Raw genomic sequence first — 16,995 nt, forward strand, 5'->3', positions numbered from 1 at the left:
CAGGCCTTGCCCCTGCTCTGCCTCTTCCCCAAGGACCCACCCCATCACTCACTCCTATCCCCCACCCTCATCGCTCGCTGTATTGTCTCCACGTCCCTCCCCTCCCCACCTGGGCTCCCTCTGCTCCTGGGGCTGGAAAGAGAAATGCTGCAGCCCAACAAGGAGCCTTCCTGCAGGTAGGAGGCAGCCCCGGCTGACCTGGCGCCCCCGACTCCCCTCCCATGGTAACTGGATTTTTGGTGTCCAGTCCTGTCAGTAACTGCCAGGTCCCCTTTTCAACTGGATTTTCAAGTCCCGTTTTGGGAATCATTAGCAGTCTGTGGTTCTGGGCAGCTATACGTGCAGCGGCAAATCAAGTTACAACCTTTATGTTGAATGGACGCCCATTCTCTCCCCCCACCCCTCCATGCCAAAGGAGATTTTGGGTCCTCATTTTTAAACAAATCACTCCAGTCTCCAGTTTTTGCCTTCACACACCAGCCAGATGCCCAAGAGCTGAGATCTGCCACAGCAATTAACTGCAGAAATCTAGGTACAGATTTTTGTGAGCACAAATTAGCATCTGCACAGAGGCCCTTTGTGTGTATTTTGGAGGCTCAACGTGGAACAGGGTTTGAATTTAACCAGCTAGTACACATGCCCCTTGCTGGTCTCACATGGTCTGCCACTTCTCAAGGGCAAAACCACTTGCGGCCCACAGCTGCTGCCACTGCCTCTTAAAAGTCCCATTTGTCTTTACAGAAACTGCCCAGGTGCCACTAATTGCTAAAGAAAAGACGAAATGTCAACAAGGCCCATAGGAAGTTGGAGATGGCTGGGATTCGATAACGCTCACTTTGTGTGAAGAACCAGGGGATGAATGGGGATCACACCTTGTTGCAAAGAAGAGGGATGTAATTAGCTTAGCTATTGTCTGCCATTCAAACCCTGACCGTCTTTCCCAAGCAGCATGAAAAATCTAAAAAAAAATGTACAGGAAAGCAGGAGGAGGGGCTCTGTAATTAGAGATTTAATCCCCTTATGACTCAGACTTGCTTTTCCAGTACAGCTGGATCCTGGGGTGGGGAGAAGGGGAGGGGGGGAATGGTCAGAATCAGTAAAAGGAAAAGCCCACCCAGAGGGCCCATTGATAAAGCTATCTGCAAGGAGCTCCAGGCTGTGAGGAGCTGCTCAAGATGAAGGGGCTTCTGTCTGTTCTGCTGGCTGCCATTGTGTGCGTGGAGCTAGGTAAGATTCTGCTTTATTAACCAAGCCCTGACTGTGTGGCGGGGTAAGAAGAGTGAATGAAGGGACATCTGTGACAAAATGCCATTGACTTCAACTGCCGCAAGATCTGTCCCTGTGGGAACCTAGCAGTGAAGTCATTGGTGGTGGCCTGATGTGACAGAGGTGCTCTTTGCAGCCTGCCCAGATGTTTCAGAGCATCGTTTACAAAAATAATAAGTTTCAGGCTGGGATCTTAGAATCATAGAATATCAGGGTTGGAAGAGACCTCAGGAGGTCATCTAGTCCAACCCTCTGCTCAAAGCAGGACTAACCCCAACTAAATCATCCCAGCCAGGGCTTTGTCAGGGCGGGCCTCAAAAACCTCTAAGGATGGAGATTCCACCACCTCCCTAGGGAACCCATTCCAGTGCTTCACCACCCTCCTAGTGAAATAGTGTTTCCTAACATCCAACCTAGACCTCCCCCACTGCAACTTGAGACCATTGCTCCTTGTTTTGTCATCTGCCACCACTGAGAACAGCCGAGCTCCATCCACTTTGGAACCCCCCTTCAGGTAGTTGAAGGCTGCTCTCAAATCCCCCCTCACTCTTCTCACTGCAGACTAAATAACCCCAGTTCCCTCAGCCTCTCCTCGTAAGTCATGTACGCCAGGCCCCTAATCATTTTCATTGCCCTCTGCTGGACTCTCTCCAATTTACCTACATCCCTTCTGTAGTGGGGGGACCAAAACTGGATGCAATATTCCAGGTGTGGCTTCACCAGTGCCGAATAGAGGGGAATGATCACTTCCCTCAATCTGCTGGCCCTGCTCCTACTCATACAGTCTAGTATGAAGTTGGCCTTCTTGGCACCAAGGGCACACTGCCTGTAACGGTGCATGGGATTCTTCCTTCCTAAGTGCAGGACTCTTGAACCTCATCAGATTTCTTTTGGACCAATCCTCCAATTTGTCTGGGTCACTATGGACCCGATCCCTACCCTCCAGCCTATCTACTCTCCCCACAGCTTAGTGTCATCTGCAAACTTGCTGAGGGTGCAATTCATCCCATCATCTAGATCATTAATGAAGATGTTGAACAAAACCGGCCTCAGGACTGACCCCTGGGGCACTCCGCTTGATACCGGCTGCCAACTAGACATGGAGCCGTTGATCACTACCCGTTGAGCCCGACAATCTAGCCAGCTTTCTATCCACCTTATAGTTCATTCATCCAATCCATACTTTTTTAATTTGCTGGCAAGAATACTGTGGGAGACCATATCAAAAGCTTTGCTAAAGTCAAGATATATAACGTCCACCGCTTTCCCCATATCCACAGAGCCAGTTATCTCATCATAGAAGGCAATCAGGTTGGTCAGGCATGACTTGCCCTTGGTGAATCCATGTTGACTGTTCCTGATCACCTTACTCTCCTCCAAGTGCTTCAAAATGGATTCCTTGAGGACCTGCTCCATGATTTTTCCAGGGACTGAAGTGAGTCTGACCAGTCTGTAGTTCCCTAGATTCTCCTTCTTCCCTTTGTTAAAGAAGGGCACTATATTTGCCTTTTTCCAATCGTCTGGAACCTCCCCCGATCACTGCGAGTTTTCAAAGATAATGGCCAATGGCTCTGCAATCGCATCCGCCAACTCCCCCAGCACCCTTGGATGCATTAGATCTGGACGCATAGAGTTGTGCATGTCCAGCTTTTCTAAATAGTTCTGATCCTGTTCTTTCACCACTGAGGGCTGGTCACCTCCTCCCCTTACTGTGCTGCCCAGTGCAGCAGTCTGGGAGCTGCAAAGAAAGCAGTGAGTACTTCAGCTTTTTCCACATCCTCTGTCACTAGGTTGCCTCCCCTATTCAGTCAGGGTCCCACACTTTCCCTGACCTTCTTGTTGCTAACATACCCGTAGAACCCCTAACCCAGGATTTATTCTTTTAGCAGCTATTAATGGATGTCTCTCCACTGATAGATATTACTTGGCTTTATGTGTGATTTCTTTCATCCTCTCTTGGCTGTGCCTTTGCCATGCAGCCTGATGCTTTAGAGGGTTTGTGGCTTTATCTTATTCCCACGTGCTGGTGTTCTTCTCTCCTGACACTCCTCCACAGACTCTGCTTTAGCTGTCTTCTCCAGCGGCTTGTTTCATGCACCGCATGTGATTCATAGATACCTGGGAACTTAGAGATGGAAAGGGTGGGCTCCGTCACCCAGTCAAGATCCCCCTGCAGGACTCATTTGCACAACCGCCGTCTGGAGGCTGTTCCCCAGACCTCAGCATAGGTGTAGTTTGACTTTTATATTTGGGGAGGGGGCAGCTTCAGCCAGGCCAATGGGGCATGCACAGCAGGGAGAGGGGAGAGAGGGGGAATTCCGCACCGGCCTGAGGCTTTCAGTTTTGGGGGGCAACTCCTCCTTGTCCCCCTAACTACACCCATGCCTTATGGTGGTTTTCAAGCTGGCCCGCTGGCATTTCTCTTTGAGTCACATCAATCCATCGCACGTCACTGGCCGCACTTGTGCTCCGGCAGCCTGTTCTTCTTGCCACCCCACTCTCGGGGTCACCTGTGTCACCAGGGGTGGGTTATGAGAGCACAGTCCCTGTCGGGTTTTCTCTGCTTTATTGTGACAAGGACAAATGGCCACTTTTTTGTGGTGATGGCTGGGCAAGCCCTGATCGGCGTAATGTTTGGGGCCATTATGGCCCAGATCCCAGCCTGGGAGACATGAAACCCTCAGGACTTCAGTGAGCGGGAATGTCTCGAGCGGGAACCCTTTCCTGTCAGGGAAAGTCATGTTGCATCTGTGTGGCGGCTGGGGCCACCCTGCTGATGGCCGGATATTGCCATCCGTTCTTATCCAGATTAATAGGAGCCACCATACTGTGTCCCAGGAGCCTTCATCTTCACCCCCTTCCTCCTCTCCCAGTGGGCTCAGGGGAAGGAGAGGAGTCCAGTTCCCTCCCCTCCTGCGTCTCCCAGAGAAGCCATTGAGCTTTCCTCTTCTCTCTCTGTCCCCCAGGGGACATGGACCCTCTCAATCCTTTCTCAGGATGGGGTTGAGCCCCCCCCATTTCTCTCTCCCACCCTACAAGGTCCCCTGTTTCTCCTGCTATTGACATCCTGTTTCTCCCTCCTCCTTTCTGGGTCACCCCCTCCACTTGGCACCCCCATCCCCACTATGGCGAAAGTGTCTCCCGTTTGTGGTCCCAGTTTTCTGTGCGCCCCCTCCCCCCAGTGATGGCCCCCCCTTTGTGTGTTTCCCCTCCCATTTATGTTCCTCATCCTCTATCTTTGCGACCCCTCTCATTTGTCTCCCCCCATCCCTCTTTCCTGGGTAGCCCCTCATTTTGACTCTCTTTGTTTGTGTTCCCCCTCCATCTTGTTGTTTTGGAGGAGATGCAAGCAAAGTATTTGGTGGGGAAAAAATTAGATCTGTGAATGCTTCCTGGGCAGGGAGGAGTATTAGGGGTGGGGAACAGGGGGAAGAAGGGTTTGGGGCTTTGGGGAGGGGAATAATGAGAAGTTGGCTAAATGGGGATGGGTGAGAGAGTTTGAGGTCTCAGGTGAGGGTGGCATGGGGGTTAGGGAGAGTGTGGCAGGGTGGGACACTGGGAAGGGGGACAAGGGGTGAGTGACAGGGAATTGGGGGAGACTAGGGGTTGGGGGGGCATCTGTCAGCCTCATATTCTCCTCCCCCATGTGTGTGCCCAGAGCTGGGGGCTCCTGCCTCTCTAGGGGCATCTGAACCCCTCTCCCTGCCCTGCTCATATGAGCCGGGATATGGGAGCCTTGCCCTGCTGGGGGTCTCTGAGCCCCGCTCACTGCCCCCTGTCTGTGTGCCAGGATGGGGGAGTGGGGGGACATGTGCCCATCTACAGGAGTTGTCCCTGCCTCTCTCATGTGACCTGGCTTGTGGCGGGCTTGCCCTTTTGGAAGGCCCCCTAAGCGACCCAGGATCTGGGGAAGCCCTGCCCCTTCGGGTGGGGAGCTGAGAACAGGCATCCTTCATGCATATCACCTGGCTCTAAAGCACAGGAGGGGGAGGGGAACACCCACTGAGGGGAACGGAGCCGTTCGCATGCCCCAGAGCAAGTGTTGCAGGTTGTATCATCTCAGCAGAGACCGTCCCACTTCACACCTTTCCCAGCGGCCTGGGCTGCAGGCGGAGGTGTAGAGGAGCCCATGGGCTAGTCTTCCCATTTAAAGGCCAGTGCTTCTCAGTGCTCTAAAATCTGCAAGATTTTCTTGAAATTTGCGGTGCCTCCTGGAAGTGAAAAATAGGGCTAGTGACCCAGATTTGAGGTCAGTTGAGCAAGGGGTTCTGCAGACATAAACTCCCTCCGTAGCCCTTTTTCAAAAAGTTCCTGGGGGGGGGGTGCGTGTGTTGTTTTGGGGGTTCTGTCTGGGGCTTTTTTTTTTTTTTTTTTGCACGGAGCTAGAGATCGAACTATTGCTGAGATGCAGGTCAAACATCTCGATCGTTTTTTGCCCACAAGTGCACGGCACCCACTGTGTCTTTGGGGCAGCCGCAGTGTGAGCGGTAATTAAGAGCACGTTCACGTCGTCGCTTGCGTAGCTGTGCCATCTGGAAGGATTATCGGGTGCCTGTGCCAATATATCAGACGAACGCGGGAGGTTTCCATGCAGACGCTTTAAGCTTGTGTAACCCACACCTGCCTGGGTGCGGGGTTCTGTCCCATCTAGTGGCACCGAGACCACTAGACAGAGAGGTAAACTGAGTCTGCTCTACAGCCTGTTGGCTTTTAGCTCATGCAGTCGAGCATGGGTGGGCAATAATTTTCCCAGGAGGGCCATGCCACGAATTTTGGTAAGTCGTCACGGACCGCACATTTCTACTATATTAATGGGGGGGGGGGGGGTCTGGGAGGGAGTTTGGTGCAGGAGGGGGCGTGGGGTCTGAGAGAGAGTTTGGGTGCGGGAGGGGGTTCTGATCTGGGGCAGGGAGTTGGGGTGCGGGGGGGGGTGAGGTGTAGGCTCTGGCCGGGAGGCACTTACCACAGGTGGCTCCTGGCCAGTGGTGCAATAGGGCTGAGGCAGGCTGCTGCTGGCATGTCTCTGTGCGCCCCTTGCGGGGACAGGGCAGCAGGTCTCCGTGCACTGCCCGCTCCCGCAAGCATCACCCCCGCAGCTCCCGTTCACCAGTTTCCAGCCCACGGGAGCTGTGAGGACCGTGCTGGGGGCAGGGACAGCGCGTGGGGCCGCCTCCCCCCCGCCAGGGCACGCAGCGATGTGCCAGCAGGAGCTAGCCACTTCCGGAGGTGGCGTGGGGCCACCGCAGGCAGGAAGCCTACCTGAGCACCCCGCTGTGCCGCGGGACTTTTAGTGGCCGGGACTTAGAGGTCACGAGGGCGCAGAGGAGGCTGGACAGAAATGTTAGTCATGGCAGGCCAGACAGAACTGTTAGGGGGGCAGGCCGTATTTTGCCGACCCCTGTGGTAGAGGCTCATGCACTAAGCTCTAGAAGTCCCAGGTTCAATCCCGTCCACTGATGACCAGGGTCTGTCGGCATTACCAGTGGGGGCTCGTCCGGGATTTGGGAAGTCTCTGAAGCTTGGGGCGAGCTTCCTCAGCGAGGGGGAGTATGTAACCCACACACCTTCTGGGTGCGGGGTTCTGTCCCATCTTGTGGCACTGAGACCACTTGAGAGAGATATAAAATGAGTCTGCTCTACAGCCCCAGCTAACAGCCGGTTGGCGTTTAGCTTGTGCTGGAGAGACTCATGCACTGAGCTCCCGGAGTCCCAGGTTCAATCCCACCTGCTGATGACGAGGGTCTGTTGGTGTTATACTTGCCTGGGTAGTTTGCGGGAATGAGGTGATACCAGGGCCCTGGTGAACACGGGGCACTGACATTTCAAGTCTAAACCTTTGTACTGTATCCTTTGTAGTAAGGATTTATTAATAACCCTTGCTACAAGGTGCCTTGGATAAATGTAATGTGTTTTTATTCTTTGGCGAGGTTTATGGTGAATGCAGCAGAATAGTCAGCAGCTGGTCTTGTGTCAGGTAGGGAGGGATTGATGACAGAAGACTTTGCATGTGTCCGTAGGTGGGAGGAGGACGGAAGGACAGGGAGGGGGTTATGGCTGTGCGGAGGAGGGGCATGAAATGAGGACAGGCAATAGACAAGCCTTGGATGGGTTGAATGAGAAAATCTGTGGTTTGCTAGTTGAGGGAAAATAAATATTTGCTGCGCCAGGGTTCGCAAGCTGTGGATTCTGAGCGACGCCTGTATCACGAGGTTGCAGAAGCTTGCCGGAGAGCAAACCATGCCATGGGGGTTGCTGGCTGCGCGCTGATTTGGGTGGAGAGGGGTGGCTTGCGTTGGCATCAAGTTTTGCCCAATCTGCAGCCTCTTCCTGGTGATTTAAGAGGTTATGATCTACTGGACGTGGTGGTGATTCACACAGGCAGAAATGATCTGGGCCTTATTTCTAGTGTACACCTCACACGGTGGATGAGAGGTGATACGGACTGCATCCGAGATCGGTGTCCAGGACCTGTGATGGTTTTCCCTGATTCGGCTGTGTCTGAATAGTTGCTACAGTGACAATAGGAAAGTTATTAATAAGAGTTGGAAGAATGTGAATCAGGAAATTGGAGGGTTCGTGGCTGCCCAGAAGAAAGTGAATTGTCTGGCATAGAAACATGACAAGCTCTGACATCTCACTGTTTCTCGGAGATGGGGTGCATCTACTAGAGAGAGGTCACAGGAGCTCTCTCTCAAATGTAAAACTGTCAAAATTTTGGAACAGAAACCCTGGCTGGGCTTTCTCGCACTAGCTCTGCCTCAAACCCTACCCTCCAACCATTGTGAAACACGACCAGGAACAGCATTCCTCTGTATCATAGTTATCCTTTGCTCCGGGCCCAGCAGTGGGAAAGGGACCAGGATGGAGTGGATTGTGCAGTGAATGGGTCTGGGGCATGGCTGGGGATCTGTGCCGGAGCAGGACTGGTGGGGTCCAGCTGATGAGGGACAGGGCTGCCTGACTCTGTATGCAAATTGCAGGACAGGATATGTACAACTGTCAAAATGACTGCTAACTACTACCAGCAACCTATAGTTTCCTGATTAAAAAATATATATATAGGAAATTGAGAAGCAAAAACCGACGTTAAGGTTGCTTAGTGGTACGTTGGCCCCTTGCAGAATGCTGAGCTCAGCAAAACTCAAACTTCTGAAAACCAGGAAATGCCCATGTTTTCCTTTTTTGTTCTTAGATGGACTCCTGTGGGTGAGCGTGACTGGGCTGCCACAGGAGGGGAAGAGATCGTACATTTTGCCCGTTGGGAGGCTGGCAGGGTAAAGATGTGTGTGTTAATGAGACATACGGGGGCATTGCTGAAAGACGGCCGAGTCAGCGCTGCATGGGCAACATCAACTGGGCATTTCCCAGTTTTCAGCCGTTTGAATTTGGCTCAGCTCAACATTCTGCAAGGGGACGATGTACCAACAAGCATCCGTAACTCTCTGTGAGCGCCACTATCTCGCCACTGAATAAATCATAATACGTCATGGGGCAAGGAGATGAAATGGGCTCTCCCTACTGCGTCCCATTCATACTGCTTATAGCTCTGGGCACCTCAAAACCACAGGTCAATAAAGTGAAGGTATGTCAAAGAAAAGCACCTCCAATGATTATGAGGCTGGAGGAATTGGCTTGTCAGGAAAGATACCCTATTAGCTTTTTAGGCCCAGATCCTCACAGGTATTTAGGTCCCGAACTCCGACCGAAATCAGTGACAGCTCTTTGCTCAGTGCTTTATAAGACAAGCCTCAGGCATCTGCCTTGGAGAATTTACAGTGTAGAAGACGGACAGTAGGCAACAACATAAGTATAATACCAGGATAGGATACAAATGGCTATATTCTTATCTCCTACTGTCCTAAGAACTCCGCACTGATATGCCCACACACTAGATTTGCCATGATGCCTACAGAAAATTTGACAACAGTTGGGCAGCTAGTGTGCTGACCTGTCATGCTGACCAATACTGTCTCACTGTTTCCTGGTGCTTCCGCTTTCTGAATCCACTCGTTGCCTCTTGTCTTTTACTTAGATTGTAAGGTCCTTGGGGCAGGGACCATCTTTGTCTTCTGCCTTTGTAGAGCACCTAGACAATGGAGTCCTGGTCTGTAATGGGAGCCTCTTGGTGCTACCACAATACAAATAACAAATAACACTAACATCTGCCTCAGCTTCTGCCTTTCTCTTTAGTTACATAGATACTGTAAACTTGATCATGTTCCAGTCATTCTTATGCCCTAGGCATTTCAGAGTCACATCAGTAACTCAGAGTGCTTCCAGCAAAATGAGCTTTGACCACTGGCCATTAGGTATTTTAGGCCATGATACATTTATTAATCGCACTGAGCCAATTATTCAATGTGAAAAATTTATTTGCACATTACCAGGATTCAATTTAATTGTTTTCATCAAAAGTAATATGATTTACATTACAGTGGCACCCAATCAGAACCAAGGCCCCATTGTGCTAGGTGCTGTATAAACATAAAGGCAATGCCCTACAGAACTTACTCCCAGGGGTGCAAGTAAGTTCGCTGCCAGTACCGGCCCGTAACACAGACTTTAAAGCGTTGCTGTGACCCTGCTTTACCATTGTTGCCCTTCTTGCGCCCCACATCGGCGGCCCTGCCAGGTCCCTACCGGCAGGGCCGCCGATGGGGAGGCGCAAAAGGGCAACGGCTTTAAAGTGCTGCCGCGGTAAAGGACCCTGCTTTAAGCGCTGCCGTGACAGGGCTTTAACATCGTTGCCCCTTTTGCCCCCCTCGGCGGCTGGGGGCAGGGGGGGATGTAGCTGTCCCAGGGCCACGATTTAAAAGGGCCCGGGCCAGGCAGCGCAGATGGGCTGGCTGGGGGGTTGCTGACCCCCAACCCTGCCCCTTCCGTCTGAGGCCCCGCCCCTTCTGGGTGGCGGGAGAGCCGGCCCCACACCGGTAAGAGCTCAATTTTACTTTCAGCCCCGTAACATATGGCAGCATGTTTGATCGCTCATGGACTCTTCACCACTATTGACACTGGGTTTCCGGTGTGGTCTCAGCTCCCCGAACTTCTATCAACAGAAGGAAGGGACGCAATGAGATTTCAAGTTTGTCTTCTTCAGGCCACATCCTTTCCTATGCAGTTATTATTGATCCACTTCAATAATAATTTTGCTTTCCAGAAACAAGCACTTCAGCAAAACAGAATACAATATTTGAACAGAAAAAGGGTTGCGAATTCTGAATTCGTGGGTTTTATTCCAATGAATGTTCATGAATATTTTTGGCAGTATTTGCCCAGTTCTAGTTATTATAGAAATCATCCTCAACCTATCATCCATCAAACCATTACTTCTTTAAAAAAAACAGCAACAATGTCAATTCCTGCCTGTGGATGTGAGCAGATGTCTTCCATTGAAGTCAGTGTGAGCTCTGGGCTTACATGTGATGACAGGTTTCAGAGTAGCTCACGAAAGCTTATGCTCAAATAAATTGGTTAGTCTCTAAGGTACCACAAGTCCTCCTTTTCTTTATGTGATGACAGTGTTTTGGCCAATCATTTACAGAAATGACATGATAATGGGGTACAACTGTGGGGACCAGCTGCTATTGTTACCCTAAGGGTATTGGGTGTGTTGGAGCGTTCAGATGGCCACCCTTCATATAACAACACAGCCGGATCTGAATGCTAATCCGGCAGAGAGCTGCCTGAGATCTAAATGCAGAGCAGAGCAGAGAGCAGCATGCAGTAGCTAGGAGCAGACTTTGCTTTGTTAGGTGAATAATATGTTAAGAAGAAAGGCTTTTATTTGTTTAACACAAGTGCGCCTTGTGTTAATGTGGAAAACACCACAATAACTAGGTGTATAGGCCCTTGTCTACTTGACGTGAGTAAAATATACATGTTGCAAGTGTTTTCTAAGATGCCAACCATCTTGCTGCCCAAGCACCCAAGACAGAGACAAGTGATGGATGATCCATCACTGTCTAAGTTAAGGTGGGCAAAGCCTGTCAGAGTTCATGCCAGTTTGATGCCGTGTGTTCAATAATGAATTTTGTTGCCTTTACCCCTGACAGTTTTGTGTTTTCTAATTCATGATGCAGTTAGGGTTAAGTATCTCTCCTGTTCAATCACATTATTTGTCTGTATCTATTTTCATAAGATTATTTCATTACATTTCCAACCATGCTCTAACCTGCACAGCACCCTGAGTTTCTGGCCAGGCAGGGCCGCTTTACCAGTAAAACAACAATAATAAACTAGTAGTTAGCTTATCCACCAATATTTGATGACATCTTGCGAACCCAAAGGACATTAATATAAACATACGGTGCACACTCTCAAGGTCTAAAACTTATTGCAGTGAAGATCCCTTTATACTTCCCCATTACTGACTCAGAGAAACTAAAATCCTGTCACTTTTACTCTGCCGGTAGTTAATAGGGTAGAAATCAAGGCCACTGACAGAGCTACCACTGTAAGGCTAAGTTTAGAGCTTTGTTAAATACGGGAGCTGTATAATTTAACTTTCAAAGAGACCAGCCAGACCGCGGTAAGCACCGCAGAGTGTCCAACTCTACATTACATTGTATAAGTAGGGGCATAGCGAGCAGATCGAGGGACGTGATCGTTCCCCTCTATTCGACATTGGTGAGGCCTCATCTGGAGTACTGTGTCCAGTTTTGGGCCCCACACTTCAAGAAGGATGTGGATAAATTGGAGAGAGTCCAGCGAAGGGCAACAAAAATGATTAGGGGACTGGAACACATGAGTTATGAGGAGAGGCTGAGGGAGCTGGGATTGTTTAGCCTGCAGAAGAGAAGAATGAGGGGGGATTTGATAGCTGCTTCCAACTACCTGAAAGGGGGTTCCAAAGAGGATGGCTCTAGACTGTTCTCAATGGTAGCAGATGACAGAATGAGGAGTAATGGTCTCAAGTTGCAGTGGGGGAGGTTTAGGTTGGATATTAGGAAAAACTTTTTCACTAAGAGGGTGGTGAAACACTGGAATGCGTTACCTAGGGAGGTGGTAGAATCTCCTTCCTTAGAGGTTTTTAAGGTCAGGCTTGACCAAGCCCTGGCTGGGATGATTTAACTGGGAATTGGTCCTGCTTTGAGCAGGGGGTTGGACTAGATGACCTTCTGGGGTCCCTTCCAACCCTGATATTCTATGATTCTATGATTCTATGATTAGAAAGCCTGAGGGAGCAGCTGGGTCCAGTTTTCTAAGGGATCTTTTTGGGGTCTACTATGGGGTGGAATTAGCTCACCTGCAGCTTGTTTGGGCTGTTTCCTCCTGGTAGAAGGACTTGCTTATGGTATAATATTTGTCCCCCATTTAAATGTGTGATTTTTTTAAATAATGTGAAACCCACTTTTTGATGTGGAACAAACATCTCAGCACAGAACAGTCCTAGCCTGGGGCCTGCCTCACTTCCCTCATGCCCACACAAATCCCATGGGCCTTATTCTATCTCTCTACCCAGTTGCCCCAAGGACTCTTCTGTGGTAAGTGCTGACCATGTGCTTAGCACTGGAGAAAGTGCTAAATAAAAACAGCCCCTGGCCCAAAGAGCTTATAGGCTGAGGGTCTGATTCTTACTTACAAGAAGGCTTATTTATGCTATTTATAAGGTGTCTTTACACCATTCTGGTGCAGACATGCCAAACCCGTGAAAAAAATGCAGAAATTGGGCTTGTTTTTGGCTTAATTGGCTTCTGAGTTGATTGTTGGCTAGTTTGTGACTTGTTGCTTCTTTTTCTTGATTGGCTCCCGGCAAGGCGGTGAGAGAGTCAGGGGTGCACAGCGGGCCCACCACAGTTCCAGACTGCACTCCAGGGGTATCTAGTCACACAGAGTGTTGGGATTCTTAGGGGCTGGCTTGTTTTGACATGGGATTAGCTTGATTTTTGGCTTATTGTGAAAGTCGGGGTGCTTATTTACCGCTTGAGAGTTGGCAACTGTGCTCTGGGGATGTAAAGGGGATGAGCACAGGGACTCTAGTGTAAATCAGAATCAGGCCTCAGGAGTGACCGGCCCACCAAGGGAATGATCTCTGTGTCAATCAGCTCAGCCCGTCTATTATGCTGGATCTGGTTAGCTGGCTGAAGTTTCTGCCACTCAGATAACTGTGAGACGGGTCTTATTAGCTAATTGTTACAAAGCTGAAAGATGATCCTCTTCAAAGTGCTGCTGTCCAAGGAGCGGATTCACCTCTGATACCCACATGCCTGGAGGCAATTTAACACTAGCCTGGCATTACACCAAAGGCATGGCATGTGGATTTAGCAGCATGTCCCTCCATGCATCAGACAAGATGTATAGGGAACTGCCCTGTGCTCCAGTAGCGCATTCTGATAACTACCTTAGGGGAGTGGTGCCGTGGCGGTTTGCCTAACAGGGGTGATACGGAAGGGCAGACAGCACCTCTTGATCCCCATGAAGGCAACCCTGGTTTGTTCCTCTTTGCAGCCCACACCTTGCAATGTTACACATGCCAGGAGCCGATGAGCTCCCCCCTGTGCATGACCATCAGCAACTGCTCCACGGATGACATCATGTGCAAGACAGTAATGTACTCCAGAGAGGAAGGTAAGGAAGAGACTCCCGGAGGGAGAAGCCTGCGTTCAAATTTAAGGAAGGGAGGAACGTCCATCCAGCCCCAACCCCAGGGTTAGAACTGCAGGGGATCAGAGTTCCCCTGTGATTCCTAGCGATGGACCCAGGCTGCAACACGGGTACTTGGGACTCACGTTGGGCGAGTCACTTAGGTCCAGATCCAAAAAGGAACTTAGGTGTCACTATGCTCAGCGTCACGGCGAGTAACTTTTAGGGCCCTGGCAAAGCACAGGAACAGCCCTGGGATCCACAAAGCCTGAGTTAGGGACCTAGGCTCCTGTACAATGAAGGGGGAGAGACGGGGGCCTTAGACTGCAATTCACAAAAGCCGGCACGCTAGGCAGGGACACACCTCTAGCCAATGGGAGAGGCAGATGAAAGGGGGGGTTGCTAAGTCCCGCCCCTCTTGGCAATAGGTGCAGGGAGACACCTCTCTCTGCTAGTGATTTGCAAACGGGAACCAACCGCAGCTTAGGCATGTAAAGTGTTTCTTGCAGGAATGGGTTAGGTGCCTGCTGTGTGTCACACAAAGCAGCAGGAGGTTAGAAGGTTCAATTCCCCTCCCTGCCACCAGGGAAGAAAGGTCTCCCACCTCTCAGACAATGCTCTAACCCCTGAGCTCTGGGGCATCCCGATGGGGGCAGCGTCAGTCTCTCCTGTTGTGGATAAATAACAAAAGAGTGATGGGAGCTAGCGGACTGGGGTCTACGTCTCCCACCTCCCTGGTGGGTGCCTGAATCACTGGGCTCCTAGGAGCCTAAACTGGATCCCTTGACTTCAGAGCGTTCTCTGCACCTCTCAGGACGAGGCCTGCATTGGCCAATAGCTGAGCTTTGCCAAGTAAAGAGACGCTTTTCCAGAGAGAGGAGATGGGGCACTGTCTCTTCACGTGAATCCTCTGGATAGGGGTACCAGCTGAACCTAGGATGAGCAGCGATTAAAGATGGGATGTCGTGTCTGCAGGGAGACAGATGACACACAATGCACCCAGGTTTAGGTAAAGCCGGGGGCATGTGCCTGCCCTGCTTAGCTTCCAAGCAGAACTGCCTGTATGTTCACCAAGCCAGAGGGAGACACGCAGGAAGGACACAGAGATGGGTCAGCACCCAAAGAGACAGAGATAGACCCCAAGGAATGTATGTATGGGATTCTCTACATAGGAGATCAGCAAAAGGTTTGGTGGTTTAGTTCCCAGCTGGTTCAATCCCTGAAGCTTTTTGGAATTGGAGCTGGAATCCAGTGGGACAGATGTTCAGTGCTCCCAGCAGGGCTGGAGACACCCCACGCCCAAATCCTCCTTTTAATACCCTTTTCTTCTCTCTTGCTTTGAAATGTTGTAGTTTACCCCTTCGTGGGCGACTCAACTGTCGTCAAGTCGTGCGCTCAGAAATGCATCCCATCCGACGTGGATGAGATCGGGAGTTCTCGCCCCACCTTCTGCTGTAACTCTGATTTGTGCAACCAGGATGGGGCGGTCAGCATACAAATCAGCTACGTGGCGATGGGGATTTCAGCCAGTTTCCTCTGCATCCTCCTCAGGACTGGGCTGTGAGGAGCCAGGCAGGTGAAGCCTTTACTCTCAAAGAACCACCCAACAAGAATCAAGCCCCTCTTGGCTGCACTTGCCATCTGCATTCCCAATGGGTGGTCTTGGACACTTTTAGGAAGATGCTTCTTTGCTTTCTTAGACACAGTGGCCTCTTGGAAAGATGTTATCTCTGCATTCCTGTCCCTGCCAATAAAGGGACCTGGCTCAGGAATGCCCAGTTGGACAATCTCTCTACCGGCTCCTTGCTAAATTAAATTAAATGCTAATCTGTACTGGAATGTCTTTGTTGTGTCAATTAGTTGTGGAAAATTCCACGGCACACCCAGTTACTCAAGACCTAACGATTTGAATTAAGTGCATAAATTAAGTGCATGACGGTTGTGACCAACACCCCTAGCAAATGGCTATTTCACTAGACCCTGTTCTACAGACATCATTGCTAAATGACCAGTTTGGGGTGAAATTCAGTGAGACAGCGCAACCCCTAGACACCATAACTTTGGTGCTGGACCTTTACACAGAGTAAATTCCATTCTCAGTGCATGATGAGTAAGGGATCTTTGACCTAGCTCTGAAGCACAAGGCAGGAGTCTGGACTTGATGTGCCAATGATCCGATCGAAGTATATAAAATTCTTCTATTCTTTTGTGACCCAGTTTAAGAGGAATAATAATGAGCAGGAATTAATTGCTTAATCAATCGTAATAATTAAAGTTATTTATAGTTCAACTTTTCTCTGCTGAAATCTACTCGAGGATTCTTTTTTTGAACTTCAGTTCTGGCTTGAAATGCTATTTGAGCAAAAAGTGAAGTGAGTTTAGGCTCAGTTCTAAGCTGCGGACTCTGCAGGGCATGCGTTAAGACTTTGGGGGACGTAAGCAATGTGGTTACATGCTTTGCTGAATCAGGGCTTTATTTCAGAATCTGGTTTGGGAATCCCTGCCATTGTTGTCTGTCTTTCTTTATCTCCCTCTCTGCTCTCTCCCAGTTCCTTAGCTCTGACCTCTTCCGTCCTTTCACGTCATCTCAACAGCGCTGGTGGGATGAGAGCCTTCTCCCCTGCAGCTGATGCCTTCTCCAATAGCTTCCTACCATCTCTCCACCTCCTCCACTCTCCGTGTTAATGTCAAGGTCCCTTTCCCTGGCCTCTCCTCCCTCCCTCATTTAGTGGGAACAGTTATTTAATTCCTTAGTACCTGGCGTGGAAAGAGCAGGCATGAATGATGGGCTTCAAAATAAAGCTGCCTGGCAATGGATTGCATTAACTCATGAAACAGTGGCAGTGCCCTGAAGAGACACTCGTGGGTTGGTCGGTGCACTCCCCTTTCACTCCAGAGATATTCCCTCCAGTTAAGGGAATTGTTGTCATCTTTCCAGTGCAGTGAGTGTGCTCAAGGGCTAGGGGCCACTTGAGTTCTATTGAAGTCTATGGGGGACTCGAGTGGTGGTTAGACATTGTTCGGGCCTCTCTGCATGGGGTGAATTTCCCCCCTGGTGAATGCTGCCCTGGGAAGGATGGCACCTATAAATTGTACAGCACCTAGCACAGTGGGGTCCAGATCTATAATGAGAGCCCCTAGAGGAAT

The 16,995-nt window shown here is 50.3% G+C and overlaps 1 protein-coding gene across 1 annotated transcript; it reads left to right on the forward strand.

The window, feature by feature from the left end:
- Nucleotides 1-13,748: 13,748 nt before the first annotated feature.
- LOC140907963 (ly6/PLAUR domain-containing protein 2) lies at nucleotides 13,749-15,412 on the forward strand. Its single transcript, XM_073335051.1, has 2 exons — nucleotides 13,749-13,833; nucleotides 15,201-15,412. Exons 1-2 carry the CDS (start codon nucleotides 13,749-13,751, stop codon nucleotides 15,410-15,412), a joined length of 297 nt encoding a protein of 98 aa, XP_073191152.1.
- The last annotated feature ends 1,583 nt before the right edge of the window (nucleotides 15,413-16,995 follow it).

Source organism: Lepidochelys kempii, chromosome 2 (assembly GCF_965140285.1).
Source record: "Lepidochelys kempii isolate rLepKem1 chromosome 2, rLepKem1.hap1, whole genome shotgun sequence".
Taxonomy (NCBI): Eukaryota; Metazoa; Chordata; order Testudines; family Cheloniidae; genus Lepidochelys; species Lepidochelys kempii.